Source organism: Opisthocomus hoazin, chromosome 11 (assembly GCF_030867145.1).
Source record: "Opisthocomus hoazin isolate bOpiHoa1 chromosome 11, bOpiHoa1.hap1, whole genome shotgun sequence".
Classification (NCBI taxonomy): domain Eukaryota; kingdom Metazoa; phylum Chordata; class Aves; order Opisthocomiformes; family Opisthocomidae; genus Opisthocomus; species Opisthocomus hoazin.
The window spans coordinates 14,657,262-14,673,674 of record NC_134424.1 but is presented as its reverse complement, the minus strand read 5'-3'; the positions used below and the strand labels follow the sequence as shown (position 1 = coordinate 14,673,674).

Here is a 16,413-nt window from a genome sequence, read left to right as displayed (position 1 = left end):
GAGGTTGGATGGTTCGCTGGCAGTTACGCAGAAAACTTAAGGCTCATGCTGGAATAAATATAAGCCAAGCAGACCATGTAACCTCAAATACCTATGTGAAACTATCTTTTTTTTCAGACCACTCTTACCAGCCAAAAGTAGAAAGTATCTAATAGAAAATTTTGTACAGTAATACTGCTACTGACAAAATACTGATAAGATTTATAGTTATGAGGCTTGTCTTTGTTTTTCTTATTGCTAAGTTCTTGCTCAGTAAGTTATTTGATAATAACTTTCCTGCTAAAATGCAGCCAGTTTAAAAAACAAACAAAAAACCCCTAGTACAACAGGTTCCTTCAGAAGATACAGGCTGACATAATCTACTATATAATGAAAATCAGGCCAACGTACTGATAAAATTACTTTAACTTCTCTTTTGCTGAAACAAATACTACCTCCTCTGATGTGCCTAACCAGAAGATCAACTATTGCTGCATTTTATCTTATTAAAATTTATCATCTTTAACTCTTGTAAAGCAAAAGGCATCATCCAAAATAACTTTACTTATCAGTAGGTTCTGGCTACAGTGAAAAGTGTAATATAGGATCCCCTGTCCATGTCCTTTCAGTGGATTTTATAGTCTTATATTGATCTGAACTAAGACACTGCCTTATACCATACGTGATAAACTGATTTGTGACTAGGAAAATCTTGTTAACAATAGACACGAAGAAGCTCTAGACTAGACTGCCTGCAGAAGCAGCAGAGGCTTCTAAAAAAACCTGCAGAAATATCTGCAGTGAGTAACTTCATTATAATTTAGTTCAACCACTGAGAGAGATGGATGGAACAAACGCCCTCAAGAGGCCTGTCCTAACCCTGTGATGTTATAAAAGCATACTGGTGTATTTACGCACCAACTTAATTTCCTGTTATGGTTGGTTGCTTCCAGAGGCAGAGCCAAAATGTAGTTGGCATTACAGAAATTTATGGACTTTAAAATATACGGCCATGCTAATTCAATGAAATCCTGACCTGACTTCCACTCGAGACTTCAGTAAGCACTGGACTATGTCAAACACTCCCAGCAGTTACTATCTGAAGATGAACGGGCTTCCTTCATCAAAGTACGTAAGCCTGTAATTTGGCTGACCTTGAAGTGTTTGAATGGTCTCATTGAAATAACTGCTGGAAGTCACAGGAACTACTCAAATGCTTGACGATAGATAAACCTCTTCAAGTGTGCTTCACTGAACTGCAGTATGATGTAATAGAATTTAAATTCCGTGCATCTTGTAAAATCTTTGAAAGATTAGAGGATGCATGATTAAGAGGTGTATCTCTGGAGAGATATATCTGGACAAAAGGAAGCATGTTTAAGAGGCATTTGAACAACGCCCTTAATGATGTACATTAACTGGGTCAGCCCTGAGGTGGCCAGGCAGTTGGACTAGCTGATCGTTGTAGGTCCCTTCCAACTGAATGATTCTGTTCTGTTCTATTCAAAAGGACACCCACGCCACTAAGCTGAAGGAGAGGAGAAAGAACTGGAAAAGGCAATGCTAGGAAACAATACAAGAAGTCCTTCAGCTGTACCATGGGCTCAGAAGGACACCAGTTCATGCATTCTTGCACAAAGCACACATGTCCCAATAACCCTCCCAGAGCCTGTACCTGTATTTTCTTTCCAGTCTCTCCTGTGGTATCTTCCCTTTGCTGCAAAACACGTTTCACAGACAGCATCAAGGCAAGATTCAGCTGATCCCTCTTACATGTTCTTGTCAAAACAAGATCCAAACCTCAAAAGTATAAAAGAAGTCTAGAAAACTAACTCATAGTCATAGCTGCCAAAAGATAGGCAAGATGAATCCCACCACCAACCATGAGAAGACCAAGTACAGACACTGATAGATCTGTGTGTTAACGCCGATATAAGCAATTTCTGTTTCCCTGAAAAAAACCACAATTTGCAGATTTTACGTATATCTTCTATATAAACTCCATTTAAATAATGTCTCAAAGTCTCTCTGCCTCCCTTCTGGCTCCCTGCCCCCCTCCTTTTGTCGGTAAATACTTTACCTACGTTAAACTTACTGCTGATACAGCAACAGCTTCAGTAATTCTGCCAGAACACAAAGCTCATTCTGGTCACACTTTAATTAAAAAGAATCTATAATTCCTTCAATATGGTATTCAGAAGGATTGATGTTTTTCTTTTTCATTTAGTTGATCATTTTTTAACACGCTGGTATAAGTGAATATTAAGTATATAAATATATTTATATATTAAATACATAAGTGAATATTATAAACATTGCTTATTCATGTACACTGTTCCTTTTCTATAAAATATGAAACTAGAGACCCACTTGCAATAATATTTGTTTTCCTAAACAAATTTTCCTTTTTTTGCCAAAGACAAGATGACTGTAGCCTACCTCCCTAAACTGCATTTTCCTTCACTGATTTTTCAGTCATTTTTCAGGTATAGACCCCACTCAAATAACAGGTATTCTTTACTCAGATACTCTTTCCTTTTTTATCTGTAAACAGACCTTGTTTTGTATGAAATATGTAGCACATTAGAACTGCTAAGACATCAAGAAAAGAAATGCTTTTGGAAGCCTTAACACATACAGGATCACTTCATAGTCTTGCATACGGGCAGAGCTGTACTGAATTTGCCATATATGTTAACTAGTGATTTCTTCCATGTCCAATTTCTGAAAAGAAAAAAAATAATAAAAGGGGGAACAATTTCCCTGTGGTCAGTGGATTCTTTGTACTGTAGGAAAGGATATTGTACTCAAATTATGTCTTGTACATGAACGTAAATAGGAGCAGACAAATAGATGTCAGCGAGTCACAGTAAGATACTGTTATACTTTAAAGAGGTAAATTGTTATACCTTAAACTTAAACCTTAAAGAAAGTTAGTTTTAACAATCATACTTCATTTAAGGTATCTATAGATCAGCTTTAATTTCTAGAAACTGGATGAAATCATACAAGAGACCATTTTCTTACTGAGTTCCCAGTTGCACAAGTATGTTTTAAGACAGTTTGGTCTGTGTTTCCACAGGATTTGGCGTTATAGACTGATACGTACTGAAGATGTCCAACTTCATATATTTGCTATCTTCACCAGAATAATCTGTGAGATTTACTGGAACAATTAGCCAAATTCCGAGAAGCTGTTCATGTAAATAAAGAGCAACTGTATTGCTACACAGCAATACTCTACACAGGAAGTCTGAGATCGTTCCAGAACATGGAAAACAAAAAGAAAGCAGCATAACCAGCAGTTTATACATTTTTCCAATAGAGTACTTGTAGGCCTTGTTTAATGAGAAATAGCAAGAAAATAACATAGCATAGCCTTAAGATAAATGACATTACATTACTCCAAATAATACCCAACAGCAGACAGTGTCTATAATAATCATATGATGGATTAATAATGGATTAAGAACAGTCAGTTTATAATAAAGTCTGAATCCAGATGGAGCACTGACCACCTATGCGATAGAGCTATATTAAGAAGTCATGCATAATTCAAACTTATTGTATACATCTTACTGGGCAAGCTGAAGGTCTTTTATACTATGAACATGCAACAGTCCAGAGTTCACAGAAATAAAAAGACCCAGATACAATATATATTTTAATTATCTCAACTCTGATAAGCTCATGTAGAAGTAATCCTCTCTAAGCTTTTCAGAGCTAGCTCACCATACCTTAGCAATCAAATATTATTGAGTTTATAATTAAGTTTAATTAGGTCAAGGAATGTTTCAGTTGTATTGACTCTCAAATACAAAACAAATGTTCACACAGCACTAAAAGCAATCAAAATTAATGAACTCTGATGTAGTGTATGCAAATGTAGCTTAAGTCTGGGCAACTTCATGTTTGTATTTTATATTGGGGCCTATTTTATTAACTTGCAAGCAGACAGAGCAGTAGGACTTCTCCAGTTCAGAATGCACTAACAAATGACCATTTGGAAGACTTTTATTTTCAGTAATAGCAACTGTTCTATATAAGCAAAATAAGTAACTCTTCTGAGGCCTTGCATATGGAATTTTACCTTCTTTATGAAGATGTTTTACTTGTGTAGTCCACCACTTATTTGTTGTTTGTTCTTTCTCCTCAATATAACAAGAAAACAAAAGCAACTTCCATGATTTTACATTTTTTTCATACAACTGATTGCAGAGAACTGCACACCATTGCTCTGTTTCCTCTTCTGAACAGAATTTTGCTTAAATAAGTATAATTCTATTCCGAAAAGTACAAGTTTTGTATTAGGTTTTACCAGCTTTTTGGCCTGGATACCTCCTGAGTTACTCAGGATTTTACAGAGTTGAGAGTCATCAGGCACAGGGTATCATCTACCACCTTTACAAGACTTCAGCTACTTTGCAGCTACCCCTTTTCCTATAGCCATTAAGAATACATCACTTTTAATAACATTACTGAGCGCTCTATGTAAAAATCTTCAGATAACAGTGTCCATTACCACTTTGCTTAGTATGATACGCCATCTATACGTTACAGCCCAAAATTTCCAAAGAGCAGTTGGTCTGCAGAAACTAAACGGATAGCCTGTTGCCAAGAAAGGTCCAGAGCACAGTGGAAGAACTCTGGCTACCTGACCCGACTGAGGAGCACAAACCCTTGCACTCCTCCAGCACTCCCCCAGGCTCAGAAGAAGGTTGCACAGACTGCAGACGCGCTTTTCAAAGTCTGGGTATTGGAAAAGAACAGCAGCGGCAGCAGCAACAAGGAGTGAAAGCACAGGCAGAAAAATCTGGAAACTGCTCAGAATTTAAGTAAGGAGAGACACAGTGTCTGCATGAAGAGGAATACAGAAAATTGTGGGGCTACAGTGGGGTGTTTTAAACACGAAAAACTACTTAGCCCTGTATGATCTTGCAAGCTGTCTCTGATTCTCTGTCCCAATTCTCCAAGCTATAAAAGGATATCTATAAAATCTAAAGTTTCTGTAAGCCATGTTAATTACATAATGTCTGTAAATCTATATGCATATGCAAATCACTCTAGAATGTACCACCATTTTAAGAGCACAAGCACAAAACACCCTACAGGCTGAGCTAACTGTATAGACTGAATACAAGGTAAGCCTTCCAGTGGAGGCCAACGGGAACAAAAGCGTGTTGGACAACACATGCATTTCCATTTAAATGCAGCCTTCCAACTGCAGTGGCCTCCTGTATGCTTGCACTCAGCCCTCACAGTCTGCTGGCCACATCTGCCACAAGTTATCACAAACTATTTGACATGGAGAGGATTTACAAATCCATTTCTTTAAGCTCGAGAGAAAATCAGCTAAGACCAACCAGTCAGTTTAATAAGCCAGTTTAGCAACTCCTGAAGCATCAATACCAGTCCAGATCACTAAACAAATACAAAGATCATTTAACCTGCTTAGGTTACCAGTCCTTGTCCTGAGTCAGCAAAGCCCCAACCAGCATTTCCTGTGAAAGGAAATTCTGTCTTTATGACTGATTCTCCTGGAAGAGAGAGAGGTGTCTGGCAATAGTCAGTCATAAAAAAAAATAAAATCTATTTTTATAAAAGGATTGTAGACAGATTATGTAAATTGGCACAAGACCTATATGTGTTGCTTTCCATGGCATGAAGCAACTTCAGTCTTTAAATAGTTAATACTCTTTCTTTCCCGTCCCTACTCTCTCCTGGACAAAGGTGATGAACAGATGCACGGACACAAATTGGAAACTTTAGACAGAGTAAAAGATGGCCAAATCTTTCCATTGGCAGGTACTAAGAGGAGGCACAGCGCTGAGGTGATGCCCATGAAGCCAGGGCAACAGCGACTGCAGCACCGGACTGACAGTGTTTCCTCACATCAGCAGCTAAGCGAGCTGGAAGAACAGAACAGGAGTCATTCACCTAATTAAGCAAACTAGGAATATGCTGCACAGGAAAGTCTAATACGCTTCTCTGTTAAATACATACACTATTTAATAAAAAAATAAGAATTTTATTACAGAGCCCAAAAGATTTATCACCTGTAAAACTTTAATAATACATAATTACACCAGTTAGAATCTAAATTCATAATATGGAACACATGCATTTAAATGTTGATATTCTTAGCCACTACCCTGGAAAACAAACACTTTCATTGAGGATATCGATATAAGCAATCTGGCACATCTTTTCAAAGACATAAGAGAGCTGCTAGACAAAGGAAGCTGAATATTTAATTATTTACGTCATGCTACAACCCAAAGGCTCCAACTAAGTGTAGGGCCCTCATTGTGTTTCAAAACTGTAACTGCTTGGAAGAAAAAAAAAAAGTAGTGTATTGGACTAATTAAAGTCACCTCAGAGCAGCTGTGACTCAGGCTAAGGACGGATCTCTGAGGCCAGGACCATATCGCCAGCAATGGTAAAAACCAGCTGCCCAGGGACATGTGTGAAAGCAGAGTAAACCCCCAGTGATACACGTGTAGATTACTCTCCCAGACTCCAGAAGCATGCAAGTTGAAGGATTTCTTCAGATGCACAATTTCACTCGGTCTAACAGCTCTTGATGTATTTTTCTTCCATGAATCTGTCCGATCTGCTTTTTGAACTCCTGCAAACCTCTGGTATCCAGAACACTCTGTGCCAGAATTCTGCCACTGCATGCTAGGTGAAGAAGTATCCCTTTTGGTTTGATATCAATCTAGAAAGAGTTTCATTTTGTGCCCTTAATCACAAGGGATTGAATAACCTTATTCTGATCATATTTCATAGAACTAATCACCTATCTTTTTCCCAGTATATTTGATTTCAGTTTATGTAAGTTTCAGTATATTTGATTGTTTCTTATATGAAAACTGTTACAAACTTTTGATTATTCTAGATACTTCCCTTCCCCCCACCCCCCCCCAGGTATTTGGGTTTTTTTCTGGAGGGTGGGGGGGTGGGGATGGTGGGGGTGGTTTTTTTTGTTTCGATTTTTTTTTGGCATAAGTATATGAATAGTGGAAAGCAACACAGTAAGAAAAGGTGATTCTGCATACCACCACGCACAGCTGGTTTCTGTGAGGTATGAACCAATTCTTTTTGAAATTTACCTTCTTTTTGGAATTCGCCTTCACAAACATGAGAACAAAAGACAGACAACTCTCTGCTCTGTAACAAAATCTCCTAACTGTCTGGAATGTCAATTATCACTCTCTAAGAGCAAAACCCAAGCCGACCAAAGACGCATCTCTCTCCAACATAAATAGCATCTTCTAGCATGTCTCCCTTTTCTTGTGCTTTTTAAGCACACGCAGAGAACAAAATGCTTCTATGGATAAGGATTCAGCCACAGACTGCTGGATTCCAGCTGCCTCTTCATACTACAACATTCCACAGTGCAGTGAGAAGACTCTCTAATGTGTTCTAATGACATGAGACACCTAGAACTTAATGAGCACCTATTCAATCTACATGCATACTCAGCATGGTCTTTATCACTATTCATCAGCAAAATATGATGTGGAAAGAAAAACAAATGCTTATTTGCCATGTCCAGGACGCTCACAAAGGTGATAGTCCTCCTTTATCAGGTTAATTATAATCTAATTGGCAGGAACATGAGTTGTTAGAAAACATGTAATTCTTCCTGCCCAGCTACTTCTAATGTCAACAGCACCAAGTTTTGATGTGCACATTTGAACAGTTAACTAAAGCTAAAAAAATTGAGGGTGTTGTTCTGAGGTCACATGCCAGGCTGATTTCCCAAACCAAAGGCATGTTCCCTCTCGAAGGAAGTCACCTGGACAGTTTGTCTTCTGTCACAGCCAGAGACAAACTAGCCTTAACACCAATTATTACCAGTGATGAGAGCACAGTATCACACGTTGAACAGGAAACTGTAGTATTATAATGTATAAGAGTTCAGGGCAAAGTAAGTTTCAAAGACACAAGACATAGTATATTCTGTCTGGCAGTACAGCGTAAGATAGTAAGTACTGTCTGGTAATAGGAAAAAGTGGTGACAGGCTTCAAGTTACCTCAAGCAAAAAAAGATAAATCAGCTAGTATTCATATAAATTATATGCTTAAATAAACTGACCATTCTTCAAGATACACTGCATACCACTACCTATTCATATATATCATATATCTTAATTATACATGAATAAAATACATACTCTTTACAGAAACATGTAAATAGTTAAAACCAGCATTTTCCATCTCAGATCAGTCAGGCATCTAAAAAGCTATCAGTTTGTCCAAAATAAATAGTCAACATTTATAATTTTCCCTGAAACCTTAAATGTAATCGCTTCTTCAAAGAACTGATATACTTAAAAATAAAATCTGATCATTAAAGAAACCACAGCACTAGGTTTGACAACTGCTAAGAAATAAAACGCTTAAAACAAGTGGCTTTTATTCTCTACTTTTTAACTTACTTTTTCTGTCTGTACTACATGAGAGGTCTACAGGAAGGGAAAACTGGTTTAACAGCTGATTGTAAACAAAACACTGAAAATGATGATACAAACACTGAACAGAAGAAAGGGTAAATTTTCCTACATCTACTTTAGTTCTACGGATTTGAAATGATAAATGCAAGTGTACCCTTATCACAGAATCACAGAATGGTAGGGGTTGGAAGGGACCTCTGTGGGTCATCTAGTCCAACCCTCCTGCCGAAGCAGGGTCACCTACAGCACGCTGCAGAGGACCACGTCCAGGCGGGTCTTGAATATCTCCAGAGAAGGAGACTCCACAACCTCCCTGGGCAGCCTGTTCCAGTGCTCCGTCACCCTCAGAGGGAAGAAGTTCTTCCTCATGTTCAGATGGAAATTCCTCTGCTTCAGTTTGTGCCCATTGCCCCTTGTCCTGTCGCTGGGCACCACTGAAAAGAGCTTGGCCCCATCCTCCTGACACCCACCCTTCAGATATTTGTAAGTATATATTAGGTCCCCTCGCAGCCTTCTCTTCTTCAGGCTGAACAAGCCCAGCTCCCTCCACACATTGCAGCTTACTGCGTAATTACACTCATTAAAACTTTGATTCAGCACCCACCAAATCAATAGAGAGAATTTGGTCCTTGTAGCTTCTTTTTAAAGTAAGCAGACATCAGTCACTGTAGACCTTTTTTTTTTTAAATTATAACACCAGTTTTACTAACTCAGACAAGTCAATATTTCACCTTTACTTACAGAAACGATTAAAAAATTCACAAATCAGAAACAGTCTATTTGTATAGAAAAGCACACACATTAAAAACTGCCCAATTTATATAAAATGTTTTCTGATAGCTTCTGCACATCTGAAGCATGTGATAGAATAGCAAGGCTGTATTGTATGCAATGCGTGCATCACTTCAGCAGTGACAAACGCAGGTCTCACAATTGTATTAATATTACATTACACAGGTTCACAACACCAGCATTAACCACCACTTACATAACTGGAATAAAATCTCTCATACAGCCATGCATTGGGATAAAAGGTCTGTTTTATAGTCCTGCATTCACAATGCCTTTTTATCCTCATAATTATTTACTAGTAAGACATTTTCTGCTTTACACTAAAGTGTCATTCTGACTTTTTATTTTTCTCTTTAAAAGTTTTACTACAGAAAAATAAAAAGCAGTAATACATCAGCTGTTAAATTTTTAGTAATAAGCAGAACAAGTTATCCATGATATGAATTAAAACAATACAGCTGAAAAGATGAACGGGTTTGTTTCAGAGCACCCATTATAGCCATATTTTAATTTGAGGAGGTGGGCAGGGAAGGCAAAAACGAAAACAAAATTACTCACACTTGTATCCAGGCTGCAGATACTGATTGTATCTTCATCTTGAGTACTTTTTTTTCTTTTCTTCTAGAAAACAAAATAAAAAGAAAAGCTCAGTTTTGATGAATAGTACCAACTACCATTAGCCTGATCCTGAAACAGGTCTACATAAAGTCATACCCATATATATGCATGTATATATATAGTTCATTATTTTCTCTCATCATCATTATAATCACCATGGATGTGAATATAAGCTCTGTTTTCACAAGTTCAAAAGCTACTTATTAGCACATTAGTAAACTAATGTTTCTTTTTCTGCTCACACAGATTAAGTTCACTTCCTATTAAGAAACCTATTTCTAATTAAAAGCACAAGTAACTATTGCATATTGTAAACTGTAGTTTGGTACTTGATATTAACTTTTGTAACTAATGAAACCATCAGAAGGAGAAACTTGTATTTTGTGTCGAAAGCCTATACTTAGATTTTTCAAAAGATACATTCAGCAATCAAGTACCACTCCCAGAGAGACAATATTACATAGTGAGGACAACAGGTGAAATGTACTGCAGGACTTCAATTAACATATATTTGGATTTCAATATCCATGTCAGTGACTGCATCCTGCTCTATATTTAAGTTTTGTTTTGGGAAATGGCAAGCCCTCCCTGATGTCATTTCACAGATTCACCACAAGATTAATCCTCATGCCCTTCCAATAAGAAGTATGAAATTTAATTTAACAGAGCTCTGCATTTTCTACTAGGCCAAGAAGACTTAGGAAACAGGAGAAGTCACAGCATACATGATCTTTATTTATCCAGCTGTGTCGTCTTCCACTGTCAACTAGAGATAAGCATTCACAGATAGTAATAGTTGGGATTTAGTTTCCAGTCTACAGAAGTCAAAGACGAGCAATTTAACCAACCAAAAAAACCCACAGAGATGCCATAAGGAGCTCCTATTTTACGAGATGACCAAAATTCAGCAATAAGGCCAGAGATGCACACTGTGCAGGTTTTTTTTAACTAATAATTACAAAATATGTATATATATACACACACACACTGTATCCCTCCTCCCCAGTACCCACACTACTAGCTCTTCTAAAGCCTGGAGGTTTTATTCCCTCATGCCAGTAAAACAATCATTGCATCTACTAGATCAAGCATATGAATTCTGAGAACTTTCTTTGATGAATAAAGATAAGGAATATTTATCATAGACTCCAGAAGTTTTTATTTCATGCTGTTTTAAAACAAAACTGGAGGTGTTGAAACTTTACATTTACTCACTAGTTTTCAGCAGATCTTTGACTTATGTAATCATATTTAAATACAATTTTGCTTTTTTTTTTTAGGATGTAACTTGTCTCACTGTTTTCTAAACATAATAATTTTAAAGTCAAGAACAGCTGTGTTTTAATACCATTATTATTCAGAAGTAGAAACTGGATCAGGAGTTCTCTAACCACATTACACAACAAGAAGTGTTTTATGACAAGTAATTCTTCACCCTCAGACTAGGCACAATCAAATTCTTCTTACTGTTATAGTACAGATTTTTAGCAACAAGTTAAAAGAAGAGAACACAGAAATTTCTGAACCAGACCAAACTGAGCATGGAACAGAAATATCTGAAATAATACTGAGTATATTTGCTTATCCTGTAGCAGTGTTTTATAAGGTTGGGGTTTTTTTCCCCACAGCATAAACTAATCTGAATTATATTCTGGGGTTAACCAATGCGAATTCATTATGAAAAACACAAAACAGGGATGAGATCTGCAGTCTGTACTTTGCCCAGAGGGTAACATTTCCTAAGATCCTAGTGAATGTGTTGCACACTATTCTTCAAACCTAATTAGACTTCTGTAGACACAAATGTATGCATCCTTAAGTAGAATCAACATACAATACAACTAAAGACAACACCAAGTCTTTACTTCGCAAACAAGAAATTACAAAACTAAAAGGTACCATCCCTCCCATACAGTGGACACAGGTTAAACCAAAATGAAGGGTGTTCAGATGTGGAATACAGATTTCTGCAAGCAAAGGGTAAATTGAAATCATGCATGGATCTGGTATACCGGAATCTATACTAATGGTGATGCTGGTGTACGGATGGATGGGATGAAACCACATTCACAGCTTGGGTTGGCGTTGGTTTAAGTCTGACACCTTTAGTTATGGAAATATAAAAATGGTGTAAACCTAAGCCTCAGTCTGCAAAATATTAGAATAAAAGTTAATTCCAAAACAATCAATATAGTAATACAATAAAAGGTATTACTTCATCACCCCACCCCCTAAACAAAAAAGTAAATCAGGTGCTTGGTTAGAGTCTGTGTTCCCAATACATTACAGACAGGTCAAATAAAAAAAAAAGTCTCTGAATACTATGCATCTTGGAACTATAATGGAATAGATGCTATTTCATCGATAGCAGAGTGTGACAAATGACTGCACGCGTAACATATAGGTAGCTCCTTTGTTAAATAACTGATTAAAAGACTCTTACTGGTAATTACGTGGCCACAGATTAACACAGAACATGGCACTTCCAACACAGGCCAACTCTAATGAAAGCGGATTGAGACTATAACTTACATAATAGGAAGAACAAGCATGCTAGCATGGCTACAGGATTAAAGTGACCTTGAAGGAGATAGGACATCCTGTTACTGTAGAAGGAAAGTTATACAACAACAACTACAAGGGCTTCTGATTCCGGCATTCAAAGGAGGTATGGGGGTCCATAACACAGAGTGTCATGGACAAAGCGGTGTCCATGAGGACAAGTGCCCAAGGCAAGGCTATTCAGGTAAAGCACAGCATGAAATGTAGTTAGTGGTAAATACTAACATGCTTCTATCTTATTTAGAGACAACCTCTTTGGTTATATAATTAAATCTCCATATGCTTATGAGGAACAAATTACTATCAACTGTGACATACACACCAAAAAGGATGAAAAGACAGGTAAAATGTAAGAAAAGCAATTACATATTGAACGAGTCCGGGGGAGGAGGGAGGGGGGAGAACACCACATGTTAGGGGTGGGGGGGGAATCCAATAATTGAGCTACCAGATAAATTTCTTTGCCCATAATAAGTGGATTAGAAGCAAAGATTGCAGTGGATATTGTGCAGGGTGCATAAGGTGCTCATTAAATTAATCCCTGCTCTTTGTGAGGATCTTTTACCCACCGGAGTTACAAGTCCTGTCTCGGTTGCCACAGCACTACACAGCTGACCTCTGAATCTCTCATGTTCCAGAACATTACCCCTTAAATGCTGCTCTCCATTTTATGTTTTAAATCACATGGCACATCAAGTAACACAAACTTCACTCCATTTTGATGTCAACAATTTCATGCGTATTCATTTCACAAAAGATCCTAGAAGTACAGTGTAACAGCTTTAGGATGAACCCAGAAGAGGAGTTACGTGATTAAGCATTGTATGTGTCCCACAAGTTCGTAGCGGAATAAGCTTCACTGCAAAGTCAAGGATCTTTGACGATAAAATGAATTTATAGCCCAAATACTAAAATCAGTGAAGTGTCGTTTCAATGTAAAAGGTGAACTTCTTGAGAGAGGTTAAGTAAGCGAAACTCTGAAATATTCAAATACCTATTGCACACGTTGTCTGATGACAAATAAATGTATCCAATCCTAACTATATCATATTGTTTTACAATAGATTTTTCATACCCGCATATATTGCCACAAAGAACTATGTTAAGCCAAAAAACATGTGCGAATCGTTATTCAACATGACACCTGCACTGGCCCAGGCATAGCACTAGGGAGAAAAGACAGATTTCTTAATTCCATTTTATTACCTGGAACATGAAGTATCCCTAGATCTTGTTAATATTTCTTACAATTACCTATGGCTGTAGCAACCACCTGTTTTCATACAATTTAATAGCTTTTTTTAGAATTATATGGTTGAAGAAGCATGTGCAATAGGGAAAAACAAAGCCCACGCTGAGTGAGCTGTATTGACATACACTACTAAGTCCATGAGTATATCCATGCAGAGATCTTACAGAAAATTGCAGAAGATTTAATCATAAACATGTCAAGGGATAGAAAAGTTGAGGCCCTTATAGATACCAGAGCATGCCTGAGTTATATACACAAGTTATGTTCCTCACATGTGTAATACATAATCCCTTTCTAATACACTGCATATGTGTTGTTTTAATGGAACCATGTCCAGTTAGAGATTGTATCTGTTTTTGTTTTCATTAAAATCCCATAAGAAGCCCAAAGATATTATGAATACTATGAAACTGGGATAAAGTTGTAAGACACACAACCATTTGCATTCCCTGTCTCTGTTCTTGGGAAGCACGTCAAAGCTATTAACGTGAATATTCCTGAAATTTTAAACTGAACTATCCAGTTAGAACCCTCCTCTATTTTAAATTCAGAGTAATAATCTTAAAAATTATCCAACTAAAGGTAGTGTGCTATCCTTATACCAGACATGATTACTCCTCATCTCCAGTGTATATTAATGACGAGTAATGCCACACTGCAGCATTGTATGAAACACATTAAATATAAAATACTGTGATTACTCCACATCAGGCTATGAGTAATAGACAAATGTCACCTGCTATCTTACTGCAGAGTACTTCTTTATTAGAATTTGTATGTACTCGAAACAAACTACATCGAGAAATGTTATGAAGCTGTCTGCCTTGCTGGGAAAAAAGGACTTCAACAACCCCCCTTTTCTGCACAATACCTGTAGACTTTAAAAAAAGTGTACACGTCTGTGTGGAAAAAGTATACCAATAAGAAGTCACTATTCTGAACAGAGATGTGTCTGTGTTTTCTGACTGACTACGCAGATGCATTACATGCATCTGAATGTGTAGCTCTAGACTGAAAAACATTTTCTATCACACTTGGGGTTTTTTTGTCTTTTGAAATACAAAAAACCAAAACCAGCCAACTTCTAAGTCCCCAACACCACTAGGGCTGGGTGTGTAACAAGTTTGACTCTTGAGCCACGTCTGTGATACTGTTGCCTAAAAGGCTGTGATTACATCCTTAGTTATAGAGACAGAAGACTTCCTGGTCTTAATGCAGCAGGAAAGTGTTGTTGTCAATAATTAACTCACAGGAGATGAGAAAGAAAGATATCCAATTATATATTAAAGCAGTCATTTAATTAAAGGAATTAGAGCAATAAGACATTGTTATAGGAAGGCTGGATTAACATCCTCTCCCCATCACCGGGTTTTAGTTACCAATACCAGAGATTTATATTTTACCACTTGGGAGATGAAATGCAAAGATGCACGAAAATAGCTTAATAAAAAACTCATCCTGTGACAGAGAAGGACATGCTTTTCAGAAGAATCACTGACTTTTGCTAAATCATCTATCCATTTTAATTCCTTAAATATGTGTCTGCACAAAGACTGGCATCAAAATAAATAATAGATCAAGACAATGTGTTTCCACAGGCACATAATATCCTTAAACCTTCTAAGTCATACACAGACTCATTTCAAAACAAAATACTAACCAACTTAGTTTTTAAGCCCTTTTTTCATACAGAAATCCATTTAACAAATCATGATCCATTCATTCTACCAAAACAGACTTTCTCCATCCCCCCAAAACAAGGAGTCCAAAATGAAGAAGCACTAGAAACTATTTAATCATTCTATATTTCAAATTATTTTCATATGAAAATATCTAAAAAGCTTCTTCTTTCCAGAACATACATCTGCTAATTGGAAGAAATGAACTTTATAAAAAATGCAGTTCTAATATATGATTTAAATAAATATAAGTAGGTAGAGATGCATATAAACACATACACTTATATATAAAAATATAATATATATGTGCATACACAAATATATATCACATACATTTTTTCACTTAAAAAAAAAATCCAGGCAAACATATCACAACATGTTCTGTTACAGTTCCTTTGAAAATCCTATTAAGATTTTGGGGGAGAGAAGTATGTGATGAACCAAAAATATTTGGGTAAACATTGTTAAGTTGAAGAAACAGTTTTCCATACCAGTAATAATTCAAAGTGTCTTTAAAAGGATTTCCAGGTGGCAAAATGCAAGTTAACATATTTTTTTGTGAAGTTCAATAGTGAGAGTAGTTATGGACTCCCAGTACCAAGTCTTATAATAGAACATCACCACACACTACGTTTTCAAATTAAAATATCTAAAAAGGTCAACATATTTTCTGTCTCTATTTGATACGTGAATGGTTTCCTAATCGATTGCCTGCTTTTATCAAAGCAAATTGGGTCATGAATAATAACCCAACGAATGCATTCATTCATTAATGTATAAACGCTGCATTTTTGCTAAGTTTATCCTATGTAATAGAAGTTTAATCAAAAAGTAAAACCCCACAAAACTAAATAACACCAAAATTTGCAATAATACAGAAATTGGAAAACTATTTAGCCAACAAAATTTTTATCATTTTTACTGGTGACGAAAAGGCAGAAGAGGATTCACTGTTCTGGGTTTGATGCTCCTCTCCAGTTTATGGTACAGTATTATCAAGGACAACTCAAAGAACAGTATCTCTGTCAGACTGAGTTAAAAATAAAATCCAAAAAGGATTAAAGAGAAAGAA

At 36.7% G+C, this 16,413-nt stretch overlaps 1 protein-coding gene across 3 annotated transcripts in view; it reads right to left on the bottom strand.

Annotated features, from left to right (window-relative positions):
- Positions 1-16,413, bottom strand: part of ARHGEF3 (Rho guanine nucleotide exchange factor 3) — a 136,810-nt gene that overhangs the window by 54,014 nt on the left and 66,383 nt on the right. For all 3 annotated transcript variants that reach the window (XM_075432845.1, XM_075432844.1, XM_075432847.1), the window contains one exon: positions 9,789-9,851. In XM_075432845.1, the coding sequence (XP_075288960.1) occupies positions 9,789-9,851 (63 nt within the window). The remainder of the gene's footprint in view (positions 1-9,788; positions 9,852-16,413) is intronic.